Source organism: Bos grunniens, chromosome 13, assembly GCF_055505025.1.
Source record: "Bos grunniens cultivar Pamir isolate PY7600 chromosome 13, Bosgru_T2T1.0, whole genome shotgun sequence".
Lineage (NCBI taxonomy): Eukaryota > Metazoa > Chordata > Mammalia > Artiodactyla > Bovidae > Bos > Bos grunniens.
The window spans coordinates 77,475,835-77,500,243 of record NC_141177.1 but is presented as its reverse complement, the minus strand read 5'-3'; the positions used below and the strand labels follow the sequence as shown (position 1 = coordinate 77,500,243).

General features: G+C 46.9%; 1 protein-coding gene across 3 annotated transcripts in view; it reads left to right on the top strand.

Moving 5' to 3' along the window:
• Window positions 1-24,409, top strand: part of ISM1 (isthmin 1) — a 98,862-nt gene that overhangs the window by 30,249 nt on the left and 44,204 nt on the right. The window contains exon 1 of one of the 3 annotated variants that reach the window (XM_086331236.1): window positions 6,349-6,969. The exons of the other annotated variants lie outside the window; for them this stretch is intronic. Coding sequence (XP_086187362.1) covers window positions 6,964-6,969 — 6 coding nt within the window. The 5' untranslated portion in view covers window positions 6,349-6,963. Of the gene's footprint in view, window positions 1-6,348; window positions 6,970-24,409 lie in introns of those variants that run through there. 3 annotated transcript variants of the gene reach the window in all.

The window sequence follows — 24,409 nt, the reverse complement described above, 5'->3', positions numbered from 1 at the left end:
CTCTGACAGCCCTGTACCCCCAGTGAATTTTATCCTTTGTTTTGCTTTGCTTCTGACAGAACTTGTCTCATACTTTGGATATGTTCTGTAGTGCCTTCTCCCTTCTCTCTTTGCTCCTCAAACGTTGGATTGGGACCAGTCTCGTGTCAATGATCTTAATAGCTTAGTAACTTTGTGATTGTCACAGAATTGAGAACTGACTAGGTTGATGGCTTCAACAGAAAAACAAACAAAACTTAAAAAAAAAAAAAAAAAGTATGACCACTAGAAGTGTGAAATCACTATTTTATCTCACAGAATGGCAAAATGGAAACAGAAACTAAAGACTGTTGGCAAGAATGTGGAGCACCTATAGGGAATACAAACAGATGGGAACACTTTGGAAAATTGTTTTTCCAGAGTAGCTACTAAGACAGAATATATATGTACCCTCTGACCCAGCAGTCCCATCCTGGGTATATTCCCCACAGAAATGTATTCCTCCGTGGACTCAAAAACCTAAAAAAGAATGCTCACAGCAGCACTAGTTAAAATAGACCCCAAACTGGAAAGACCCAAAGTGCCTATCCACAGTAAGACGGATAATAAGGCAGTAAGTGCACACACTGGAAAAGAGCAAACAGCCACACACAACATGTACAACTCCACAAACGTCGTGTCATGCAGAAGGAGCCAGTCACAAAAGCGTACATGCAAGAAAATTCTGCTAGTGTTAAATGACCAGGAAAAGCTAATCTATGCTGTTGGAACAGAAAAAACACCAGCCACCCTCATTAAGGGGACACGAGGGGGCATCTGGCTGCTGCTAATATTGTTTCTCAGTCTGCGTGTTGGCTACACGGTTGTGTTCAGTTTGAGAAATCTCACTGAGCTGTATAGTTATAGACATGCATTTCTCTATATGGATATCATCCTTCAGTTAAAAATACAGTAAAGAGGGAATTCCCTGGTGGGCCAGTGGTTAGGACTCCATGCCTTCAGTGACAAAGGCCCAGGTTCAATCCCTGGCAGGGGAACTAAGATTCTATAAGCCATGTTGTGTGGCTAAAAATAAAAATTAATTAGTTAATTAATTTTTTAAAATACAGTAAAGAAGGTAGCAGGCAGGGTAGATAGTATAGGAGAGATGGCCTTTTTTCACTGGGAAAGGCAACCGGCAGCCCAGAGTCCACTCCCTGTTCTCCTTGGTGTATCCTGCCCTGCAGGCTGCTCTCCAAGTTTTAATGAGTGTGGACTAGTTTCAGCGTCGGGGGGATCCTGCTCTGCCTCCGTGGCCCAGTACTATTGTCATGACATCAAAGACCAACTGCTGGCTAAGATACAGTCCATGTGAAAAGAGTGACCAGCAAATTTACTGCTTGACTTCACCCCTTTAGATGGAACTGGCCCCGTGGTCCCCTTTCAAAGCTCAATTGTGGACATATATCTTCTTTATAGGACACCATGTACAATAAAGCGAGGCAATAACTTAAAATATTTTTAAAAGAATATCTTTGAGAGCCCTGCAAGATGGGCATTCCATCACTGTGGTTACATGTTCTCAAACACTCCTCAGGGTCTAACCATTGGTCTGAGAGCCTTCTATTCAATATGGTGACTTTTTTTGACTCATTGGGTTATATTTTTATGCTCCAACCCTTTCCCTAGGCTCTGCAAGGTCTTCGGAAAGTCATTAATGAGAGGAGATCTGCCTCAAGTGAGAGGGCCACATCACCCAAGTCAGGCAAAATAGCAAAGTTCATATCCCATTATTCAGTAACTTGTTTAGAGTTATCTTTTATGGAGTCAACATTTTTAAAGGACTGAGGCCAATCTAAGCTCCTGGATTGGTTCTGTGCAGTTCCCCAATAATCCACATGGACCGTATTTCTTTGCATAGCCCTGGTGTGGAAATCTCAGGCAGTTGTTAGCATTTACAGACAGTAGAAAAGGGCAAGGAAAGAACTGAGTTGTTTTGTATGATTCCCAGAAAATGAAGCACCTTATTCCCTTTCTAAGAGGGAAAATATTGCCTAGCATACTCGTAAAATGACTTATAATGTAAAGGATGTCTTTGGCTTGACTTGGAGTCTTTCTCCAGGTGGCGGAGACTGAAGCATCTGCAATCAACATTACCAGCCTGAATGGAACCATCCAAAATGATCCTTCCAATATGTGATCACTTATTACAGCAGGGAAATCAGTTCACAGAGGATACAGCATTCTAAAGAGTGGCCAAGTCAGTCCTGGCTCAGAGCGTCCCCTCCTGTTTAATCCATTACTCTTGAAAAGTGCAGCGCACCACACTTGGCTGGAGAAAGGCCAACAACTGGACAGAACCTGCTTTCCGGTTTCCTCGGCCGGCACGCTCAGTCAGACACAGCACCCAGGTGAAGCGGCTGTGACCTTCCTGCTGAGACTTTGACGGAGGCCAAACACCCGATTCCAAAGACACCTTGGAAAGGAGATCTCACCTGTAAGCGGGAGTAAGCATCAACTAGAAGATACTGGAAATATTCGGAGAGGCCGGAGAATCCCAAGAAAGTGACTGTCGTGTGGAACTGCAGGAGGGGGTGATGAGAGCCAGGCTCCCTGGAAGGCACCCAGGGGCCTCGCCCCCCTGAAGAGCCATCCCACGTGGTCGCCACACCACAGGTTTCAGTCTGCCTGCCCTCTGCGCAGTGCGAGGCTCTGGGATAGCCCTAACGTGCACATCCACGCCCTTGGCCTTCCGTTTGTTCATAAATCGGGGAAGGAGGGGAATAAGAGAAGGAAAGTGACCAGGGAACTCAATTACAGAGTGATGTGGCCCCGGGTAAGGGGGACACGTGTGCCTTGGGGCCAGGAAGAGCACAATTTATCTTCCTACCGTGAAGAGAGAATGAGGCTGTGAACACAGGGGGAAAAAGAGACAGAATCGTAGCTTCAAAGAGCCACCTCCTAATGAAGGAGACGCATTTTTCCTCTGGTACTGACTGAATGGTTGCTCCAAGATGGCTCAAACCATTAACTCAATTTACTTTACTTGGAGGGCTCCGGGGGGTGTCCATTGTTCTTTCGGGTTGGGGTTCTGCATGCTGCTTAGGATGGGGAATGGAAGGAGGGCTGTGGAAACCCGCCAGTGCCGTGGAGCCCGCCTGGATGCCGGGAGCTGCCTGAAGGCTACACAGGCTCCCTTTCGAAGAAAAACTCGGTATCCACAAGTGTTCTGCCTGGAGTGACCTCGGGGGGTCACCAGCAGCTTTCCTCCTGAGACCCAAGGAAAGCCAGATGCTGGCGGGGAATTGCTACGGCCGCGCCCCTGGAAGGTTCTGTCCTGGTCCAACAAGATGAGGAGGATGCCTTTTGTGTTGCCAGGATACCTGGGCACATGACAAGTGCCGTGCTTACGAGGGTCACTGCACGTGGGCGTGCGTGCCCACTGCCCTGCTCACTGGGCTGAGCAGGTTCCTCCGGCTCAGCACCATCCCCACAGCCACAAAGAGGCTCTCTGCTTAGAAGGCAGGCTGCAGATGAAACCCTAGAGTGTCACTGTTGGTGAGAAACCTTGAAAACTGAGTCCCAAACGTCTCTTTTTAGACACGAGGGATCAAAAACCTGGAGAAATGGAAGGACTTGCCCAGTTCCTTACTACTTATTCCAGGATGACTGACCCTCAAGCCAGTCCTGTTTCACAAAGCCCCACAAGCCCACTTCTGAGCACCCTAAGAGGTCTCATGGTTTTTCTTTGCCAAAGATAATTGGAGCTGATGTCCATTTCAAGTGCCTCGACCCTGTGATGTTACAGTTGCAGTTTTATTGTCAAGGGGAGTCGGAAGGAAACTAAGTGAACATGAATTGTGTTTCTTATTTTAGAGACTTTTGGGTAGCAGTCAGGTAAATGAAATAACATACATACATGTAAGCGTAGGACATGACCCACCCACGGAATAAGGGCTCCACAATTCCATTCACTCATTCAGGACTCACATATTGAATGCCCCTGCTATGCAGGGTTTGTACCAGGTGCTGGAGATTAATAGAGAACAAGCTTCTGATCCCGGTGTGGGAGAGCAGGTCAGACAGGTAAAGTGACAAGTACTGAAGCCTTAAGGTGGGAAAGACGTCAGCTTGACTAAGGGGCAGAAAAGAGATGGAAGGACCGTGTGTAAGGGAGAAGTGGTTTCTGAACTTGTAGAAGAAGGCAGGGCCCTGTAGGTCATGACGAAGAATCTGGCTGTTCTTTTGAGATTAGCAAGAAAGGAAGCATGAAAGAGATTTTGAGTGATGGCTTTGTCTGCTTTGTGGAGAATGGGAGGGAAGGGTACAGACATGTCAGGAGGTTTCATCATAAAGTAATCCAGGCAAGAGAGGAGGGCACATGGGCCAGGATGGAGTGGAGTGGACGGCTAATGCATGCAAGACAGAGTTCTGACACAAAGCTAACAGGATTTGCTGAAGGATTGGACTTCAGAGTCCCAGATAACTTCTGGTTTTATGGGAGGGGGCAGTGTATGGTGTCCATGTCAATGGACCTGTATCAGACATGCGACATTTGAGATGTTTGTGGATGTCTAAATGAAGATGATGAACAGGGAAAGGGGTCAGACTGACCAGGAACTGAGTCTGGAACATCATGACCAAAGTGGTAGAAGGAAAACCAAGGGTTGTGTCACAGAAGTCGAGGGAGGAAAGTGACTTCAAGCAAGAGACCTCCTGTTGAATGCTTCCATCGGAGCAAAGATAAGGACACGGAGGTGCCCACGGGGAGCATGACCATGGCTGGTGCCTCGATGACGCTGTTTCAGAGGCACTATAGGAACAGAGGAGCCGCTCCTGGATGATGGCACCACCAACCCGATGGACATGAGTGTGAGCAAGCTCCAGGAGATGGTGAAGGACAGGGGAGCCTGGCGTGCTGCAGTCCACGGGGTTGCAAAGAGTCGGACACAACTGAGCGACTGAACAACTCCCGGATAAACGAGCATGTGGGAAGTGAGGAAGTAGAAACGGAATCTAAAAGTAAGTCTTAGAGAAGTTTTGCTATGAAGGGGAAGCATGCCGATATGGGACTGAAGGAGGAGTTTCTGGTTCATTTGTTTCAAGATTGGAGATACCAGGGAATCTTTGATGCTGATGAGCCTGAGCCAATAGAAATGGAGAAATTAATGATGCCAGACTGAGAGGCAAGGACTGGGCACTGGAGTCCTCGAGAAGGCGAGAGTGTGAGCGTGGGAACTGGCCTCTGATCGAAGCAGGGGTGGCCATTCCCTGAGACAGCTGGGACGAGGGAGACGGTGAGCTACATGTACAGGTCAAGTGCTGGGAGCGTGAGCGTGACCGTCTGAGGGATGACTTCCGTTCCCTCAATGAATATGCAATGAGGACAATGAGTGGAAAGTTTGGAGAAAGAAGATACAAAACAGTCCATCTTGAACACTGGAGAAGGCAAGCTTCTGAGCAAACAGCAGTGGACATTGGAACAGTCCTAAGAGTTCATTAGGGGTCTGAGAACGTGAATCTAAAGTGCAGCGATGTTTTCACATCAGGATGTTTTATTTTTTCCCATCACCCATCTGCTTGGCTACTAACCTAGAGAAGTCAAATCCTTGGGTTCAACCAGAACTGAACTTTTGCCGGTGAATAGATCAGAAGGAGTGAAGGGGGCAAGGAGAGTTGAGGGGCAGGGGTTACAGAGGAATAGTTACAATAATAGAACCCATGTTGAATAAACAGAAGTAAGAGAAGGCTGAAGGATGGGGAGAAACTGGTATGGAGTGAAGATCGCATTGAATTTGAAAACTAGGGAGAATAGCTGATGGAGGTTCTGATGCCTTCTTAGCAGTCTCAGCTCAGAAGGGACACGTATCGCTTCTGCTCCCATCAGTCATACTTTGTGTCAAGGTGGCTAGAAAATGCATTCTCGTTAGGGCCAGGGCCCGGGGCCGGGGGCTACCTCCGCTGGGGAGCGGCGGCCCCTGTTGTTGGAGGACAGCTGGCCCTCTCTGCCTCATTGCTCATGGTGGCTTCTGCTCACTGCACTCTGTGCATGCACCTCCGGGTACCACACTGGGCCTGTGCGTTCATTGGTTTGCTTTCTTCCTGCCTCACCCCTCGGTTTCCTTATCACGTGACCAATAATGGACCATTATTTGCCACACAGCCCACCACTTCTCAAAACACCAGGCCTGAGTCTAAAAAAAGAGAAGGCCAGTCCTTCCCCAGAGCCAAAACCCAGGGAAGAAATTAAGCATGTCCACAATTTGAAAGTCACGTTTATCACCCTTCAGCATCTATTTGCACTGTGAATATTTATCTGGATACTAATCAGCAAAACACAGTTTGGGTAGGACTTGTTATAACCCATCTGATAGGGAAGAAGGACTTAGAAATTCACAATATTCGTGCATTAAGAGTAGCAGGTGCAACTTTCCCTGAATTATTCCAGCGTTAGAAGGAAAGATGGACTTATTTTCTCAACTAGCTGAATAATATGTTCGCTTTAGTGGAATGACAGAAGCCCCAGCGCTCACAGCGTTTGAGAAGTTTATTTATTACCACAGCTGCAACAGAGGTGGTGCTAATCTAGCCACAAGTGAAAGAGAGACCCGTTAGCCAGGTTTAAATGGTGACACTTAAGAACAAACACAATGCGTTGTATTGCAGGAGACACAGATTCGATTCCTGGGTTGGGAAAATCCCCTAGAGGAGGGCGCGGCAACCCACTCCAGTATTCTTGCCTGGAGAATCCCATGGACAGAGGCGCCTGGCGGGCTGCAAAGAGTCGGACACGAGCGAAGCGACTGAGCACAAGCACAGACACGTGAACAAACACCAGCGGGATCCTTTTCTGTTTTCCTTCACTCCCAGACAGGCGAGGGAAACTCAAGCGCAGAGAAAATTTGCCTCAGTCCTGGACGAGATGCAAAGATCCGCTCGCACTCTCAAAGGCTGAAAGACCTCCAGGAGCAGGAGGGGATTCGGAACAGCTCACCTCTGATCGGCATGCAGGTGACAGCCCCTCAGCACTGACGTGACCCCAGATCTTGCCAAGTGTCAGGTTCAAATGCAGAGTCTCTGTTTCCACTGCCAAGGAAGATCCATATGCGAAGACCAGCCTTAGCTGCTAAAGAGAGTGTGGTTACTTATTTGTGCACAGCATATCTTCAGGCTCTACAAAGTATGTGGCAAGATAGTTCTGTAATTTCTTTTTCTCACAGCAAGAGGGCAGATGAAAAGAATTTAACTACAAATAATTATATCTCATACAAAAATAATTAAAAGGTTTCATATTGAGGTTTATTTCTCAGTTCATAGGCATGATATTAACTTTTCTAAATACATCCATAATTCAAACACATATGAAAAGCAACTTCCCTAGCAGTCCAGTGGTGATGACTTCACCTTCCAAAGGATGAAGTGTAGCGGGTTCGATCCCTGCTCGAGGAGCTAAGATCCCACATGCCTTGCAGCCCAAAAATCAAAACATAAAACAGAAGCAATATTGTGACAAATTCAATAAAGACTTTTTAAAAAAGGGTCCACATCAAAAAGTCTTTTTAAAAAACAACAACAAAAACCCATAAATGAAAAGATAACGAGATTTTTTAACAATCCCTGGACCAAGTTTTTTAGCTGTCATTCAAGTATTTTGGTGCCATTCATGTGTTTCTTCCCTGGTGGCTCAGATGGTAAAGAGACTACCTGCGATGCAGGAGACTTGGGTTTCGTCCCTGGATCAGCGAGATCCCCTGGAGAAGGGAATGGCAACCCACTCCAGTATTCTTGCCTGGAGAATCCCATGGACAGAGGAGTCTGGCAGGCTACAGTCCATGGGATCGCAAAGAGTCAGACATGACTGAGTGACTCACCCCCATGCGTTTCTGGGATGACTCACTATATGTTAAAAAGGATATGTTCCCATTTTAAGACCCCTAAAAGCAAACACCAATGCAAAATCAAAGGATGGTAAAAGGTGGACGAAGGAAAGGTGTGTTTCACCTACGTGTCAGTTTCAGAAGCATCTGCCTGGCCTGGTGTGTATGGCATTAATTTCCTGCCGTTTTTCTATTGGAATGCCCCCCTGAGTCGCTTGAAGTTGAAAATCAAGTCATGTTTCTTTAATCAGCCCTAGGAAACAGTGAAAGAAAGGGATGGTGGAGAGATTCCTTTTTATGAAAAGTTTCTAAAATCAACAAAGCCTAGAAGAATGAGTATGTACAACTTTGGGCCATGAGTCTGGGATTTTAACTTCAGAGAATATCTGTTACTCACCATCCCCAAGTCAGTTAAGTATCTTCCTCCCTGTATTATTTGTCTCCTGTTCCAATATTTAGCAGCTTGATATAGTCTCAGAATTTATATAGAGAATAATCTCAGAATTTCTGTGCATCAGGAAATTGAACACTCTTGGTCCAGGGTCTCTCCTAGCCTGATGCAGTGTATCAGGCAGGGCTGTAGTCATCTCCAGGCATGGCTGGTGGAAGACTGGCTTCCAGGCTGGGTCATTGGCAGGATTCTGTTTTCCCCAGGGCTGTTAACCGGAGGGTGCCCTCAGGTCCTTGCCATGTGGGCTTCTCCATGGGGCAGCCCAAATATGGCAGCTGGCTTCATCACAGCCAGAGAGTGCTAGCAAGATGAAACTCGTGGATTTCTGCTACCTAATCACAGTGACTTCTGATCACTTTTGCCTTATTCTGTTTGTTAGAAGCAAGTCACTTGTTCCATCCAATACTCAAACGGAGTGAACTGCACAAAGGTGTGAATTCCAGGGGATGGGTTCACATTCCCCTGAACTCGGACATTGCTCCCTGCCCATTTTTGTTGTCCCAGGGATGACAGTTCCCTTTTGCTCTCCGGTTTGGTGACCTGCTCTTTCCTTTCCCAATCTCCTTTTCAAGTCTAGCTTCTCTATTCTCATGCTCATCAAAATATAGTAAATACTCAACTTCATCTTCTTAAAAATTGTTGCCCTCCTTGCTTAAGAAGTCCAGTGGTTCCCCCCATTTCTTGCCTCAAAACCGGTATTGAGGAGCTGTGTATCTGGAGTTAATCAGCTTTTCTTGCCCTTTGCTTTATAGGCGGAATTTGCAGCCAGATCAGGCTCTCACTAGTCCTTGCGCCCTCCTGTGCGCTTTCGCCTCTCTGCTCTGCCCAAAACTGCCTCCTCCCTCTTTCCAGCTGCAAAAATTCTAGACAAACCGCAAAAACTTCCTGTGAGCTGTGGAGGTAGAAATGGGTTCATGTCTGAACCCACTGCACAGCCATTAAATGAAGATTACATATGTACAGTTATCTATCTAGCTGTCTAATCTGTGTCTGTGCAGTGCATCCATTTATATAGATATATGTATCCACATGATGATTATATAATTGTATATATATATCAATATACACATAACTGTTTGTATATATATAATTTTATATATATGTAATATGGGCTTCCCAGGTGGTACTGGTGGTAAAGAACCCACCTGCCAATGCCAGACACATAAGAGATGCGAGTTAGATCCCTGGGTCAAGAAGATCCCCTGGAGGAGGAGGGTATGGCAGCCCAGGCCAGTATCCTTGCCTGGAGAATCCCATGGACAGAGGAGCCTGGCGGGCTATAGTCCATGGGGCCGCAAAGAGTCGGACACAACCGAAGCGACTCAGCACACACATGTATATAATACAATATAACGCAGCGTAATATAATATACTCATCCCTTCCCCAGTCTGCCTGCCAAATCAGAGTAAGAGTCTTGAGAACAGGGTGGCAGCTTACTTCTCTTTCCTTTCTCACAGCAGATACAGTAGCCCTTGGCGTGAGGTACTTGTTCAATAAAATCTGTAATGTCATACAGTAATGTGCTTTCCAAAATGCCTTCCCCACATTTGGGGAGTGGATATTGTTATTTTCATTTTATAGATGAGGAAACTGATACCCAGACGGTTTACTTACATGCCAGCAGTAGAGCCCTCCCTGACTAAATCCCTGAGTGTTCACAGTGGCCTGGTCTACAAGCAGGAAGTGACCAGTTTGGACTTCTCCATTCATATTTGTTTTGTTTTTTTTTTCTTCTAAATGTAAAACCACCTAATTTGACTTGATTTTTTAATGGTACAATTCACATTCACCAACCCCTGCACTATAATAAATGTCCTACTCTTTGAATTTTTTTCTTAACCACGACAAAGGATGGGATTGAAAAGAGATTTTTTAAAATAAATAAAAGACCCATCAGGGGCCGGAGGAGGGCCTGGATCTGTTTTTATGTGAATTAACCATTTCAGTTTACCCAAAAAAAGCAGTGTCAGGAAACATCACGTTCTTAAATGTCACTTTGTGCGTCTCTTGCTGTCCCCGATTCACTTCTGACCCTGACATGAAGGAAGCCATCATGCTGGTAGCCTGCACAGGTCAGGGAGGTTCTAGTGACCCAGGATCCCTTTGCCAGATGCCTTGGCAGCAATCACAGGCGTTTTTGTCAGGAAAGTGGCTTGTGTGTGTGTGTGTTGATGTGTGTGTGTGTGTGTGTTGATGTGTGTGTGTGATGTGTGTGTGTGTGTGTGTTGACGTGTGTGTGTGCTGATGTGTGTGTGTGCATAGGTATGCGGGAAGAAAGAGGGATTTACAAGAGGGACTGAAGCATGAAAGATAATTATTCCTAAACCCCACTGTTCAGACCTCTGTAGGCAACATTCTGAATCCAAAATGACTTTCAGCCAAGTTGTCTTTGCACCTGGGAACTGTGAAAAGGATTGAAAGCTTCTAAAGGAGATGAAACTTGACCGCCACAAGAAGTGACTTACAGCCCTAGAGGCTCAGATGTATTGACATAAGGTAGTGAAGTAGGGAAGAATTACAGTTTTCAAAAAGCAGTCGGCTCTTGGCTTCTCTTTTATCGCAGTGTGATGTGTGTGTCCTAGAATAAAACCCTCTAACCACAGTGCAAAATTGACATTCACGCAGCAGGCGTGGTTTGAATCCCTTTCTTTTGTGTGTCTGACACTAAGGAAAGTCGGAATTTCCTCTACGACTTTTTCATCATGTGTCAGTATTGTGGTTTCCAAACACTGTATGGATCTGATTTTGCCAGTGGCAGGGGGGCAACATGCTGCCTATGGCAGTGACTGAAAGTGTTGGAGGAATTATCTATCTGGATAAGTCCTAGGAATTATCCAGGCAGTGACCTGGAAACTGAGGCAGAGTGGCTGCCCAGTTCATGTTAGAATCTTTATTTTGTGCATGAATCATCAGAAAGCTTTATTCTCTAGCATTTCTTCACTCCGTTCTGCTTCAAGAATATTTCTTACTGCTACACTTGAATTAGGGGCCTGATGTCCAGTGAGTGCCTGCGTGCTAAGTCCCTTCAGATGTATCCAACTTTGTGAGACCCAATCAACTGTAGTCCACGAGGCTCCTCTTTCTGTGAGATTCTCCAGGCAAGAATACTGGAGTGGGTTGCCATGCCCTCCTCCAGGGGATCTTCCTGACCCAGGGATCAAATCTGCATCTCTTATGTCTCCTGCATTGGCAGGCGGGCTGTTTACCCCCAGCACCACCTGGAAGCCACTGACATCCAGTAGCTGGTGATTATCCAAAAAGCAGAGCATGAGCTGTGTGTATAGCTGTGAACCAACTCATGTGGCCATGACCAACTAGAAAATTTCATATAATTTTGACAAGTGGGTGGATCATTTATCTTAATAGATGTCTACACATCACTGGAAGCTATATAATTTTTTTCTGTTTCCTTTTGCCTGACACACTGTTTCCTGGTCTATCTCAGGAGCATCTCAAGTTGATCGAAAGTATGCTCCATCACTTCCCAGCAGGTGACTTCGAAATACATGAGACTGGGACTTCCCTGCCAGTCTGTTGGTTGAGACTTTGCCTTCCAGTGCAGGAGGCTGGGGTTCAATCCTTGGTTGGGGAGCTAAGATTCCACATGCCTTGAAGCCAAAATTAACAAAATATAAAACAGAAACAATATTGTAATAAATTCAATAAAGGCTTGAAAAATGGTCCACATTAAAAAAAAAAAGACATGAGACCATTGACCTTCACTCCTGGAGCTGGTTCCTGTAACACTATAATTTCTGCCACTATGCCCCTGTTCCCTGGGTGATCTTGTTTTCTCTCTCAGCCCACTTCTTTCCCTCTCCTTCACGTGATCCCAGTCTTAGAGGAACAACTTCTGATATCCTAAAGGGATGTCACATGATGACTTTTGATGCCATCTCTTTGATCCCACAAGATGTTTCCCTGTTCTGCATTACCAGCTGTTTGGGAGGAAAAGAAAAAAAAAACTGTGGAATAAATATATTTTCATCTACAAAGCATAGCACCAGCTTTGAATTTTAATGTTAAGATGCAAATGAAAAGCAGGTTAAAAGTATATGATGTCAGGAAGAGAGTTGATAAACCTGAAAATGGTAGAAAACCTTGTTATCTCTTAATCTGCTTGTATAGGAGAAAAAGCTATTTACCTTTGGGTGAGATTGACTTAATGCTGTGGGCCAAACTCTGGCTTCAAGTCCGTGTGGTCAGCCCATGAGTCCTGGAAAGAATCTGGCTTTGCTTTTATCCAAATATTAGTCATTGCTGAGTAGATTTTTTAGGATGATTTTTTTTAAAAAGATCAATAAAATAAGGCACAAAGACTTGGAAGAAAAGTCAGCTCGTACATGGAACCGGGTCCCTACGACTAGTCCACTCTCCCAGCAGCTGAGAGCGAGCGGAACAGGCCTGAGTGGGGGCCAGCAGAGTCAGCCCGTTGCACAGGTGGACCAGGACTCAGGAGTGGGTGCAGCCAGCGTGGGCCTACTGCCTCGTGATCCCCCATCCCTGCTTCTGCCCCCTAAACTGCTGCCACGAGGCTAGACGTGAAGCCAGAGCAGGCCATGCCAAATGGACGGATGCGGAGGGACCACACGGAGCCCGTTTTGCTCCAGCAAAGCAGTGATGTGTTCCAGGCAAAAACCCAATCTGGGATGTTTTGGCCCAAAGGAAACATTTACAACCAAATTATACACCTTGGAGAATAAATGAGCTTTCATTTTGGAAGGAAATCCTACCAGGCTCTTTATTATTTGCACCACAATCATAAAGTTGGTTTTAATCTCTATAGTGGAATGCTGCTGAGTTGGCCAACTGGCAGGCCCCGGCGGTTTGAGTGGGCACCACTTCATCCTCAAGAAGGTGCGATGGGAAGCAGGGACACAGCCTCCTCCTCCTCCTGGAACTTTTTTCTCGAGATCCATCATTTGCTTTGTTTTGTGTGTGTTCATTGCAACTTCAAAGCAGACTCTGCTTTTCTTTCTCTTTTCCTTTATTCTCATTTTTAAAAATTCTTGGAGCCTTCCAGAAAAAAAAAAAAAAAGACTTAATGTAATGTTTCCTTTCTGAATTGATGAAAATCCAGGAGTAGGTCCAAGAAAGTCTATAATGGATTTCCATTGATTGCTTGGAGGGGAACTGAGTATCAAAGCTCAGAGAGAACAGAAGGGAAGGGCTTAAGAGGCAAGTTCTCTTTTTCAACCTTAACAAAGACGTTGGGTGATTTAAACCTGCTGGGAGTCTGCTCCCAGGACTCATGCCATGAAATGACCTTATCAATATGGTAACTGGAGGGCTTAGGGCTTCTGGGATGGCCTGGCCTTCAAATATATTATACTATTATCATATCCGGTGTAGGGTCATGTGTCCAAGTTTCGAGTCTGGATTAAGGAAGTTTCCCTACTAGAATGTGAGGATGTGCTAGTTTTTTTAGTTAGGAAACTCCCTGAAAGGGCTCAGAGGGGATTGGGCTTACAGAGAGCTCTGCCCTTGCATTGAAGATCTTAGGATGCAGTCCTTCTGGGCTCGTGGAGGTTCACACCTGAGCAGGAGCCGCTGAGGTGAGCCATGGGCCAGGCTTCCACGCTCACTGAGCAGGCCAATCCTGGCAAGTCAGCTAAAAATCCTATGTGGTTCCCAAACTTTGCTATGCATCGGAACCCCTAGGGGTCTTTTAAAAGTACTAGTGCCTGGATCCTACCCAGACACCCTGATTTAAATGGCATGCAGTATGACCTGGACATCAGGAAGTGAGCAAAGTTTGGGAACCCCTGCTAGAGACTATAAACCCCATGAGGGCAAGGACTGTCCCTGTCTCCCCTCCATTGTATTCCCAGCACTTGGCATGGAGTCATTGGTGCTCAGGAATTACATGAGTAAATGAGTAAATGAATAAGGGTACTGATGCTCATCTGCCCACACACCATTAAAATGAATCCCAGCGAATGAGGTGATTTCAGCACCTAAATATTTGGGGTGACTGAGGGTGGAGGGTGCTAAAGTTCAAGGAGGACCTTGCCCCCATCCATTTCACCCTCTGCTTCTCCCTACTTACAGCATCCTGAGAATGACTGTATAACCTCTTCATGGACCACTTTTCATTTTTGCAACCTCTCAAGGGTAGGATCATTGATGCCTTTGTGTCTTTCATAGGTCAGGAATTTATACCTGAGCTCCCTGCTACCTGAATTTCCCTGTCCCTCCCCTGTAATGCTTTAATTATCCAGAGATAGATATACACAGGCGTTTGGCAGCCAGGACGTGGGGGCACCCTGCACCCTGCAGTTGGCCGCTCCGCACTTGTTCTCTAGTCTGACGCTCAGCGTTTCCACGTCCCCCTCCTGCAGATGCCGAATGCTGGCAGCGGATGAATCAGCTTTTATTGTAACAGTGTTTATGGAGGCTGTCAGTTCTTAACCTTAAAACTGAACCATGCTGCTTGTATTTTTCCAAGCGATGGAGAGTGTGAAGGACTAATGAGAGCGGAGCGTGAAAAGATCAAACGTGCGCCGGGGAATCTTTGTTCAAGACCTGGAATGGGCGAAATTCCACTCGGGGCGGGGGCGAGGATCCCAGCCGGGATCTTCTACTCCGCGAGCTTGAGGCCTGAGATCATGGTCTGGCAGAGAGAGAGCGAGGTGCGCGGGAGGCAGGGAACACGGACCGGGCATGAGATGCTTCCTCTCTCTTTGGAAAAGCTAGAAACTATTTCCTTTGGTCAGAGCGGGAGCAGATCCACTTGCAACAAACTGTCTCCTGACCCTTTAGAGCCTGCCTTCAAACTCAGGGTTTTGAAAGAAACCATTCATAAGCCCGTGTAATGGGCTTGGAGAAAGATGGAGAACTTTCTGCCGACTGTGTGCCTTTTCTGTAAGCTCTGGGGAGGGTGTTTAGAGCTCTCAGTGACTGAATTCCCAGGGATTTGGTTAAAAACGGGTTTAGCTGTATCTAGAAACCAGTCCTTCTACGTGCAGAGGTGTGGAGTGGGTGGGAGAGAGTCGGCCTTAAAGCAGACACGTGGTGTTGTCACAGGAAGAGAAACAGATTTGTTAGCTGAGTGGAGCTCTGCTTGCTACCTGAGCCTTGCCAGTTGGGGCCTGCGAGGCTTGTTGGAAGAGTGTTTTTGTGGGGTGGATTCCTGGCAGCAGTGGGTGCTGCCTACGGAGACTTCAGACCCCCAAGATGAAGGCATCCATCAGGCTTCTGTTTTCTGGAAGGTCTCCCTGAAGAATCAAGCAGGTATGCAAGTTGGTGAATGAACGCTCGTTCTTCGAGAAGGATCGTTTGGCTTGGATGGTGACTGCTGTGTATGTGTCGGGACGGATAGATCTTGCTTATTCAGCCTCACCCATGAGTCATTGCTTAAATCTCCTGGAAAACTGCAGGTTAGGAGTTGCACAGTCTCCAACTGATCCTTGCAAATGGATTTTCAGTGGCAGGGCTTGGGGACACCATGGAGCACTCAGGTCAAAGAGACTCCGTTTGCAAACCCAGCATCTCTCTTCCACATGTTTCATAAGCTGATGGACAATTTCTCTCTATTACACCTGCTTTGGGGCCCCCTTCTGGGCCTTGTTTAATCCTCTGCAGGCCCTCTGAGCTGGAAAAGTTTACCCAGTCGCCCATCAGGACACAAGCCTGTCCCTCCCCATGGACCTGTTCAAAGACGAGCCCACACAGCGTGGGGGAGAGAAATCAGCTGGAAATGCTCCGTGGCCCCACTTGGGGCCTGGCTGCCCAAGCAAGTGGGAGAGGCAGGGGCCCAGGGAGGCCGGGGCCCACGGGCCTCGACTCTCGTCGTTCAGGGTGCTCCCAGTCTTCCGGGTTTCATCTCCTCAGCCCCTGTGTCCATGGTGAGTGTCACTTGACTCAAGAACCCAGAAGGCGAGGGGTCTGCCCTTCCCCTCACGGTGTTCTCATTGTGGGGGGATCCGTGGCTACTCAGAGGGTCTCCCCAGGCTGAACTGGAGCTGGGGCGCTTTTGCTATTTCCCTGATCACATCTCCCTTAAAAAAAGTGTGTCAGCCCTTTGAGAGTCCTTCATTGTCTGGACCTCATTCCCTCTGCTAAAGTGACCCCAGGAGAACAGCTCCTAACTGCAGCTCAGCCACCCACTCCTCATCTTATCTGTGTTTGTGCTGAGTTTCTCAGACATTGGCCTGCATCAGAAACACAGGGAGGGCTTGTTAAAACACAGGCTGCTGGGCCCCACCCCAGAGACTCAGATTCTGCAGGGTGATGGTGGGGCCTGAGAATCAGCATTTTGAACAAGTTCCCAGATGGTGCCAGTCTGAGGACCACACTTTGAGAACCAGTAAGTCAAAGTGATAACCACATTTTCTTTTCTCTTTTCTCTGAGCTTGGTTGGGAAAGAGTGGGCTATTTAGGATATTTTAAAATTAAAGTAAAAATTAAAACAGAAATTACTATTGAAGCACACATATACATATGCATGCATCCTCAGTCACTCAGTCGTGTCCAACTGTTTGTGACCCATCGGCTGTAGCCTGCCAGGCTCCTCTGTCCATGGGATTTCCCAGGCAATAATACTAGACTGGGTTGCCTGACCCAGGGATCGAACCCACATCTCCTGCATTTTTTGCATTGCAGATGGATTCCTTACCCCTGAGCCGCCAGGGAAGCACATGTATCCATATGTGTATATATATTAAAAAATGTTTTTGCATTTATATACACACATATATTTATACAGATATTTATATACACAAATATATATTTATATACACTTATGTACATATAAGTCTGTGCATTTGTGAATCAGTATGTGTATGGATATACATTGATATAAAGTCTTAGAACTATTTGACATTGAAGAGAAGCAAATTCAGAAAGTGTTCAGGGTCAGAAGTGAATTCCAAAGAACAGCATCCCTGGGACCCTGTGCTTCCTCCTTCCGGATCTCCTTTCTGCCCCTCCCAGCCCACCCCACGCCCCCGGCTTCCCAACCCTGCACTCCCCGGAGGCTCCCCCAGGGCGGCTCCTGGCTGCGCTGACTGAGTGTGGAGCAGTGAATCGGTCCCACCCGGGCGGCTGTCACAGTTGGCACCCCCGGCGCAGTTTTCCACATTCTCTCTCTGGGCAAAGGGAGGCACCAGGTATGGCTCATGACGTGACTTGGGGGTTGGTGACCATACCAAGATGTGTGGCCGTCAGGTCAGTGGAGACCACGCCAAGAACCAAGTCAGAAAGACCTTCCTCACCCCTATGCCCCGGGACCCAGCTATGGTTTCAGACAGGCAGGGTGAGGAAAGTGTGCCTAGCCTATCAGACTTTAAACTCCTGCTTGTCCACGTAGTCGTGCATGCATGGATGCATCATCCATCCAGACGGCAGCAGTGAAGTCCTACACGTGCCAGGCTCTGGGCTAAGCGCCCAGACACAGAAGCGACGCAACAGACAGAAGCCCCGCTTCAAGGAGCTGACTCTCTGATGGGGGCCAACAAGACTGCATAAGACAGTTTTGTTTGTATGTAGAATAGTCTTGTCTTGTGGCACAGAGTATTAAGGACATACACGGAGTGATGGAAGGGAACTCCCTTGGGGGAGGGACAGTACTTGATGATTGCAGAAGTCCTCCGTCTCTGGAGGTGATATTTAAGCTGAGATTTGAAAGGCAGAGAGTGACAGTAGTAGCCTGGACTAGGACAATGGCAGAGGAATTTTAGAAATAGCCAAAATACTCAGCGGCCAAAGAATCCGCCTGCTATGCCGGAGACACAGGAGGCGCGAGTTCAGTCCCTGAGTTGGGGAGATCCTAGAGGAGGAAACAGCAACCCACTCCAGTGTTCTTGCCTGAAAAATCCCATGGACAGAGGAGCCTGGTGGGCTACAGTCCATGGGGTCACAAAGAGTCGGATGAAAATGAAGAGCACCCAAAGATAAGATAGGTCTATGAAATAAAGCCTGATTTGGGGGGGCTTCCCTGATAGCTCAGTTGGTAAAGAATCCACCTGTAATGCAGGAGACCCTGGTTCAGTTCCTGAGCCAGGAAGATCCCCTGGAGAATGGATAGGCTACCCATTCCAGTATTCTTGCGCTTCCCTTGTGGCTCAGCTGGTAAAGAATCTGCCTGCAATGCAGGAGACCTGGATTCAATCCTTGGGTTGGGACATTCCCCTGGGGAAGGAAACGGCTAACCACTCCAGTATTCTGGCCTGGAGAATTCCACGGACTGTATAGTCCATGGGGTCACAAAGAGTCAGACACAACTGAGTGACTTTCACTAAGGATGAATGGACTTGAAGAAGCTAATGTGGCTAATGTAATTTACCCCTTGTGCAGCTGTTTGCAGTTCAGTCAGTTTTTGCCTGCCTTAATTAGTCAGACACTGAACAAAAAATGAATAAAGTTCTAATAATGTATAAAAATACAATGAAAAGGAGCAGTATTCTTGCCAGGAAAATCCCATGGACAGGGGAGCCTTGCAGGCTACAGTCCATGGGGTTGCAAAGAGTCAGACACAACTGAGCAACTGAAGACATACGTCAATGTATAAAATACAAGAGAGGAGAACAAGGAGAGACTGATTCTGCTGAGCATCGGGGAAGGCTTCACAGAAACGGCAGTAGCTTCACAGGATTTGTAAGGAGACATAGGAGTGTTCCGTGTTGCCAAGGGAAGGAAGGGCTTTCCAGGTAGAGGAGACAGAGACCTTTGACCCAAGGGTTTCTATTAGCCTCTGTCTGAGTTACAGCAAGGCACCCCCTCTGGGGAGAAGACACCGTGTCCTCCAGGCTTGGTTTCAGCCCATGCTTGCCCCCCACCAGGCTCTTTTGTTCCATGCACAGCTTATACCACAGGCATGGTGGCCCTGAATGAAACTGCAGGGAGTCGACTGTGCCCACACCCATTGGGCTTTGAAATTTGGTTTCTTTACCCATCCATCCACTCAGAGAGCATTTATCAAGGTCCAGATTCATTTTGAGACAGCAACTCCAAAGGGAAAGCCTAACATTTTGTGATTCAGTCTCAGGAGACTTGTTGGGGCGGGGCCGGGGGAGCAGCAGGACTCTGCCACCAGAGCAGCCAGTTCCCTCGGAAGAGCCGAAGGCCAGGAACCAGGAATCTCGCATTCTGGACCCCACCCAGACATCCTCCCGTGTGCTGGCCCCTCCCCAGCCATACCCTGCACCCCATTCTGTAAAAAGAAGGCACTGAATTCTTAGACCCAGCTCATACCCTGCTCCCACTTGGTAGAGCTGGTGTAACTGTTTTCAGGACGAGCTGGATTTTCCTGTGGGATTGTAGGTACGAAAATGGCTTTAAAACTGATGCTGAATGCATCACCCTCCACAGCCCTCCCGAAGTCAGACATCTTTGGAGAGGCTGCTGGCCAGATTCAAGGGTCTCCCTCTGTATCCTGGCCACTCTTTAAAAAAAAAAAAAATTAAATTGAACAGTGTATTTGCATTTTTATTCAGTTCAAGAAATTTTCTCTCTCTCTTTTTTTTTTTTTTTGGCTGAGTGGCATGCAGGAGCTTAGATTCCCGAACAGGGACAAAACCCATAGCCCCTGCCGTGGAAGCACAGAGTCTCCACCACTGGACTGCCAGGGAAGTCCCTCCTGGCCATTCTTGACACTGGGGTGGTTGGAAGAAGTATTGGCCTTCTTCCCTGTGACTTTGGCTAACGCCAGCTGCTTTCTCTTGTCTCCATGGGTCCAGAATGAGCCCCCACCTGTCTCAGCCATATTTTACAGCCATGGTCAGCCCCAACTGGACGCTTTAGGAGCTGGTGACTTTGATGACATCCTCAGCTTCAGTTTCCTCATCTGTACAATGGGGGTGATGATAATGGTACCCATCTGGTGGGAGCTTTGGGAGGCATTGATTGAGATGATCCGTAACAAGTGTTTGGATAAGACTACCACAGAGTTAACACTGGAAAGGGGGGTGGAGGTGTAGCTGGTTATGATGAGGGAAGATAGAAGCTGGGCTGAGAAGCAAACATTCAAGAGAAAAGGTATCAAGGTAAAAGTGAGTCCTAGGAAAGGCCAGTGGGAGACGGGAATCATAAAGGGAGAGAAGTGTTTATGCTACAGGTAAGCTCCTCCTTTTAGAGGTGAGAACACTAGGTTATAGGGGAATAATGGACCAAGGTAGGGGCCCTCTGTTTTTTAAAAAAAACGTATTTTCCTGCATCCTTTATAATTCAGAAAATAGCAGTAACAGAAAGCTTGGCATCTTAAATCCCTGTGACCTTTCTAAGTGCCATTTCTCTATGACTCCATTTCTACTTTATTTCTCCTTGTGTTTCTAGTAGTTATTTAAGTTCAGCAGGTAAGTCTTGTGCATACAGAAGGGAGCACAAATCATACATGTACAGTTCAACCAGTTCCCTAAAGTGAACACGTTGTGTAACCAGCTTCCAGAAGTAGAATGTGAGGACTGCCCTGGTGGTCTGGTGGCTAAGACGCGACGCTCCCAATGCAAGGGGCCCAGGTTCGATCCCTGGTCAGGGAACTGGATCTCACATGTCACTAGAGATACCACATGCTGCAGCTAAGACCCAGTGCAGCCAAATCAATATTTTTTTTAAAGAAACAGAATGTGGCTCTTGTGGCCTGACCCCCCCGCTCTGCCACAGGGCTCCCTTTTTGTTACCAGCATCCCCAGGATCGCCACTGTCCTGACTTCTAACAGCATTACTTAGTTTTGCCTGCTTTTGAACTTTACATAAATAGAACCATACATTTTATCTGGTTTCCTTTGTTCAACATCATGTTTGTGAAATTCACTGATAATGTTTCATTGTATGACTATTTTATGCATATACCTTCCTTATATATTCTGCTGTAGATGGCCATTTGAGTTCCTGTCGCTTTCAAAGCTCACCCCAAATGCTTAGCAAATCTCAGGAAGAAAGTGATGACTCCTAAAGCTAATATCCAAAGCAATAGTGTGGGGCCCTGCTCTTTGTGGCCTGTTTTCTCCATTCTCTGCCTCATCTGGCTTCCCAAAATAAAGTCCCCTGCTTACTATATGAACAAATTTGAGAATGCATTTGTAAGTCCAATTTGTTCCCGAGTCCAACAAAGTTAGCCTAGGTACCCAACTAACACAATCGGCTATAGGGTACTATATTGGAATAGGTTTAAATACTTTTCACACAAATAACATGTACATAAAAGACAAACAAACATAAAGAATATAGCAGTTTTACTTTTACACTAAAGTGCCCTGAAGAGTGCAGAAGTATAACAGCAGCTGGCATACAAGGACTGCCACGCATGTTCACATCTTTCAAAGTTCACAGCTTGAAGATGGGTATGCGGGAGACTTGCTGCAGAGCCCAGAACTCTTGCACGAAGTATGATGTGCCGTTTCATTCCTGTCTTTCCCATCATTAGTTTGCCAGCATCCGTTGTAGTCCATGCTCATTATACCAGCTCTTTGTGTTGACCAGCACTTACTGACCCTGTGACGGTATCAGCCTGCACAAGCCAAGTGGCTTTGGGCTGGACTGGCATCTGGATAGTTTTCCTAAGAAAAGGTGGCCAGGACCCCCATAACAAACAAAGTAGGGGAGCAGAGCTGAGAATTAAATCAGCAACGTGCTGCTGGCCAGTGTTCTTGAAGTAGGCCCCTTGAACCCGTTGCCTGAGTGGAAGCTGCAGTGAGGGAAGATGGGAGATTCAAGGTGGCTGCAGACTCTCTTACTCTAGAAAACCCCTGGGAGAGAAATTAGGACAGCATACAGTGGGAGGAACAGGGTTGCGGTGCCTACTCTGCTAGCCAGAGGCCTCTCAAATTCAATTTCCTCCTCCTTGGAACACAAGCACTCGTGTCTGCTTCAAGGGGTGTTGTGAAGATTAGACACAGCGTCCCATGCCTGGCCTGGGTGGTGGTGTGCTTTGTCCCAGATACTTCCCGTGTGCCCAGTGTCTTCCATTCACCTCTCCAGACTGACCCCGCAGCCTTCCCCACCCTGTCGTGTGCCTCAGCTACATGATCTGTATGTATCGTATCAACGGACTCCCTTGATCTTGAGCTTCTGATTGGAATTGGCCGACAGTAAACATGACGAGAGAGGAGAGGAAGAAGAGGGAGGCATCCATATTTTGTAAGGCCCATGTACACACACACAACCCCCCTCGCACTGGGGAGCAGCAACCGCTCCCTTTCCTTGCCTTTCCAGGCCTGGAGGTATAAGATCTCCCTGGCTTTACCAGCCCTGGACACCTCAGCATCTTTGGTGGTTTCCAGCCTCCTTGTCCAGAGAAGGCAATGGCACCCCACTCCAGTACTCTTGCCTGGAAAATCCCATGGATGGAGGAGCCTGGTAGGCTGCAGTCCATGGGGTCGCTAAGAGTTGGACACGTCTGAGCAACTTCACTTTCACTTTTCACTTTTCACTTTCATGCATTGGAGAAGGAAATGGCAACCCACTCCAGTGTTCTTGCCTGGAGAATCCCAGGGACGGGGGAGCCTGGTGGGCTGATGTCTATGGGGTCGCACAGAGTCGGACACGACTGAAGTGACTTAGCAGCAGCAGCAGCCTCCTTGTCCACCCATCTGTCAGCTCTTCTTTCGTTAAGCTCCCTAGGTCACATGTACCTCAGTGCCACCCATTTTCTGCCCAGGTTCAGACAGACACACCCTCGTACCAGGATGTTTATCTTGGGGAGAGTAGCAGCACGTAAGTATGTGCTCTGGTGCACCCCCTTTCATGACCATCCCCCAAAGAAAGCCCCTAAGAAGCTCAGTCTTCTCTTTCCTTGAACCTCAGCTAACTGAGCTCAAGTGGGAGAATGATCTTTACGAAGAACAAAACTAGCAGGTGCTTTGTTTTTCTGGGGTCAGAATAAGAAATTGTATGGGGTCAAGGAGTTAACATCAATAAAGTGGCTGAAAGTGGTCCGGTGGGTGCCCTCTGCCAGTTGATGCTTGGCCTTCTGCTCTTCCCAATAGGAGGAGAAACCCACAAAAAGTCCTGCTTACAGATCATACTTCTCCATACTTGTTTCTACTTGTTAGTGCATTAGACAAGTATCCAGAAAAGGGTCTTTTAGAGAAAATGAAAGAACCTTAAATGGTTATTGTTAAAGAGTCAGTAGATGGTGAGCTGCAGAATCAGAAGTATGGATGGTTTTACTTCCTTATGTTGGACTCCTTCACTCTTAAAGAATTTCCCACTTTCTCCCTGGCATTTCATATGCAAGCATTTCTTAACTTCCCCACTGGAGGCTGGAGTCTTAAAGACAAAACCCTGTCCAGATATGATTTTCATAAGAGTCTCTTGTAAAATGGATACATAACCGGAATTCCCTGGAAGTCCAGTGGTTTAGGGCTATGTGTTCCACTGCAGGGGGCCCAGGTTTGATCCCTGGTTAGAGAATTAAGATCCTGCAAGCATGTGGCATGGTCCTAAATGAATAATAAAATGAATTCTTGTCAAAGCTTTATTGAACTAGCTAATGAGAGAACTAGAAAGATGCTAGTGCCAGTTAAGTGCTTGTGAGGAACAGATATTTATAAAATTAGTGGAGAAAATCATGACCGAGTAGATTTGGAGGGGCATTGACCCTATTATTCATTGTTGGTTTTTTCCCCAGTTTTGTTGAAATATAATTGATATATAACGTTGTGTATATTGAAGGTATATAACCTAATGACTTGAGATACGATACCTTGTCAATGATTAGCATAGTAAGTTTAGTTAACATCCATCACTTCACATACTTGGAATTTTGTCCCTTATGATGAGAACATTTAACAAATTATTGTTTCTACCAGACCAAAAAATAAATTATATTTCTACAGGGTGGAAATCTCCAAGTTCACGTGTAACAAAAAATAAATTATATTTCTACAGGGTGGAAATCTCCAAGTTCACGTGTAACTTTTAGCCTAAGCCTTTTGTGTGTGTGTGTGCGTGTGTGTGTGTGTGTGTGTGCTCACTTGCTCAGTTGTGTCCTATTCTTTGCAACCCTATGGACTGTAGCCCGCCAGGCTCCTCTGTCCATGGTATCTCCCAGGCAAGAATACTGGATTGGGGTGCCATTTCCTCCTCCAGGGGATCTTCCCAACCCAGGGATCCAAACCACGTCTCTTACGTCTCCTGCATTGGCAGGTGGATTCTTTACCACTAGCGCCACCTGGGAAGCCC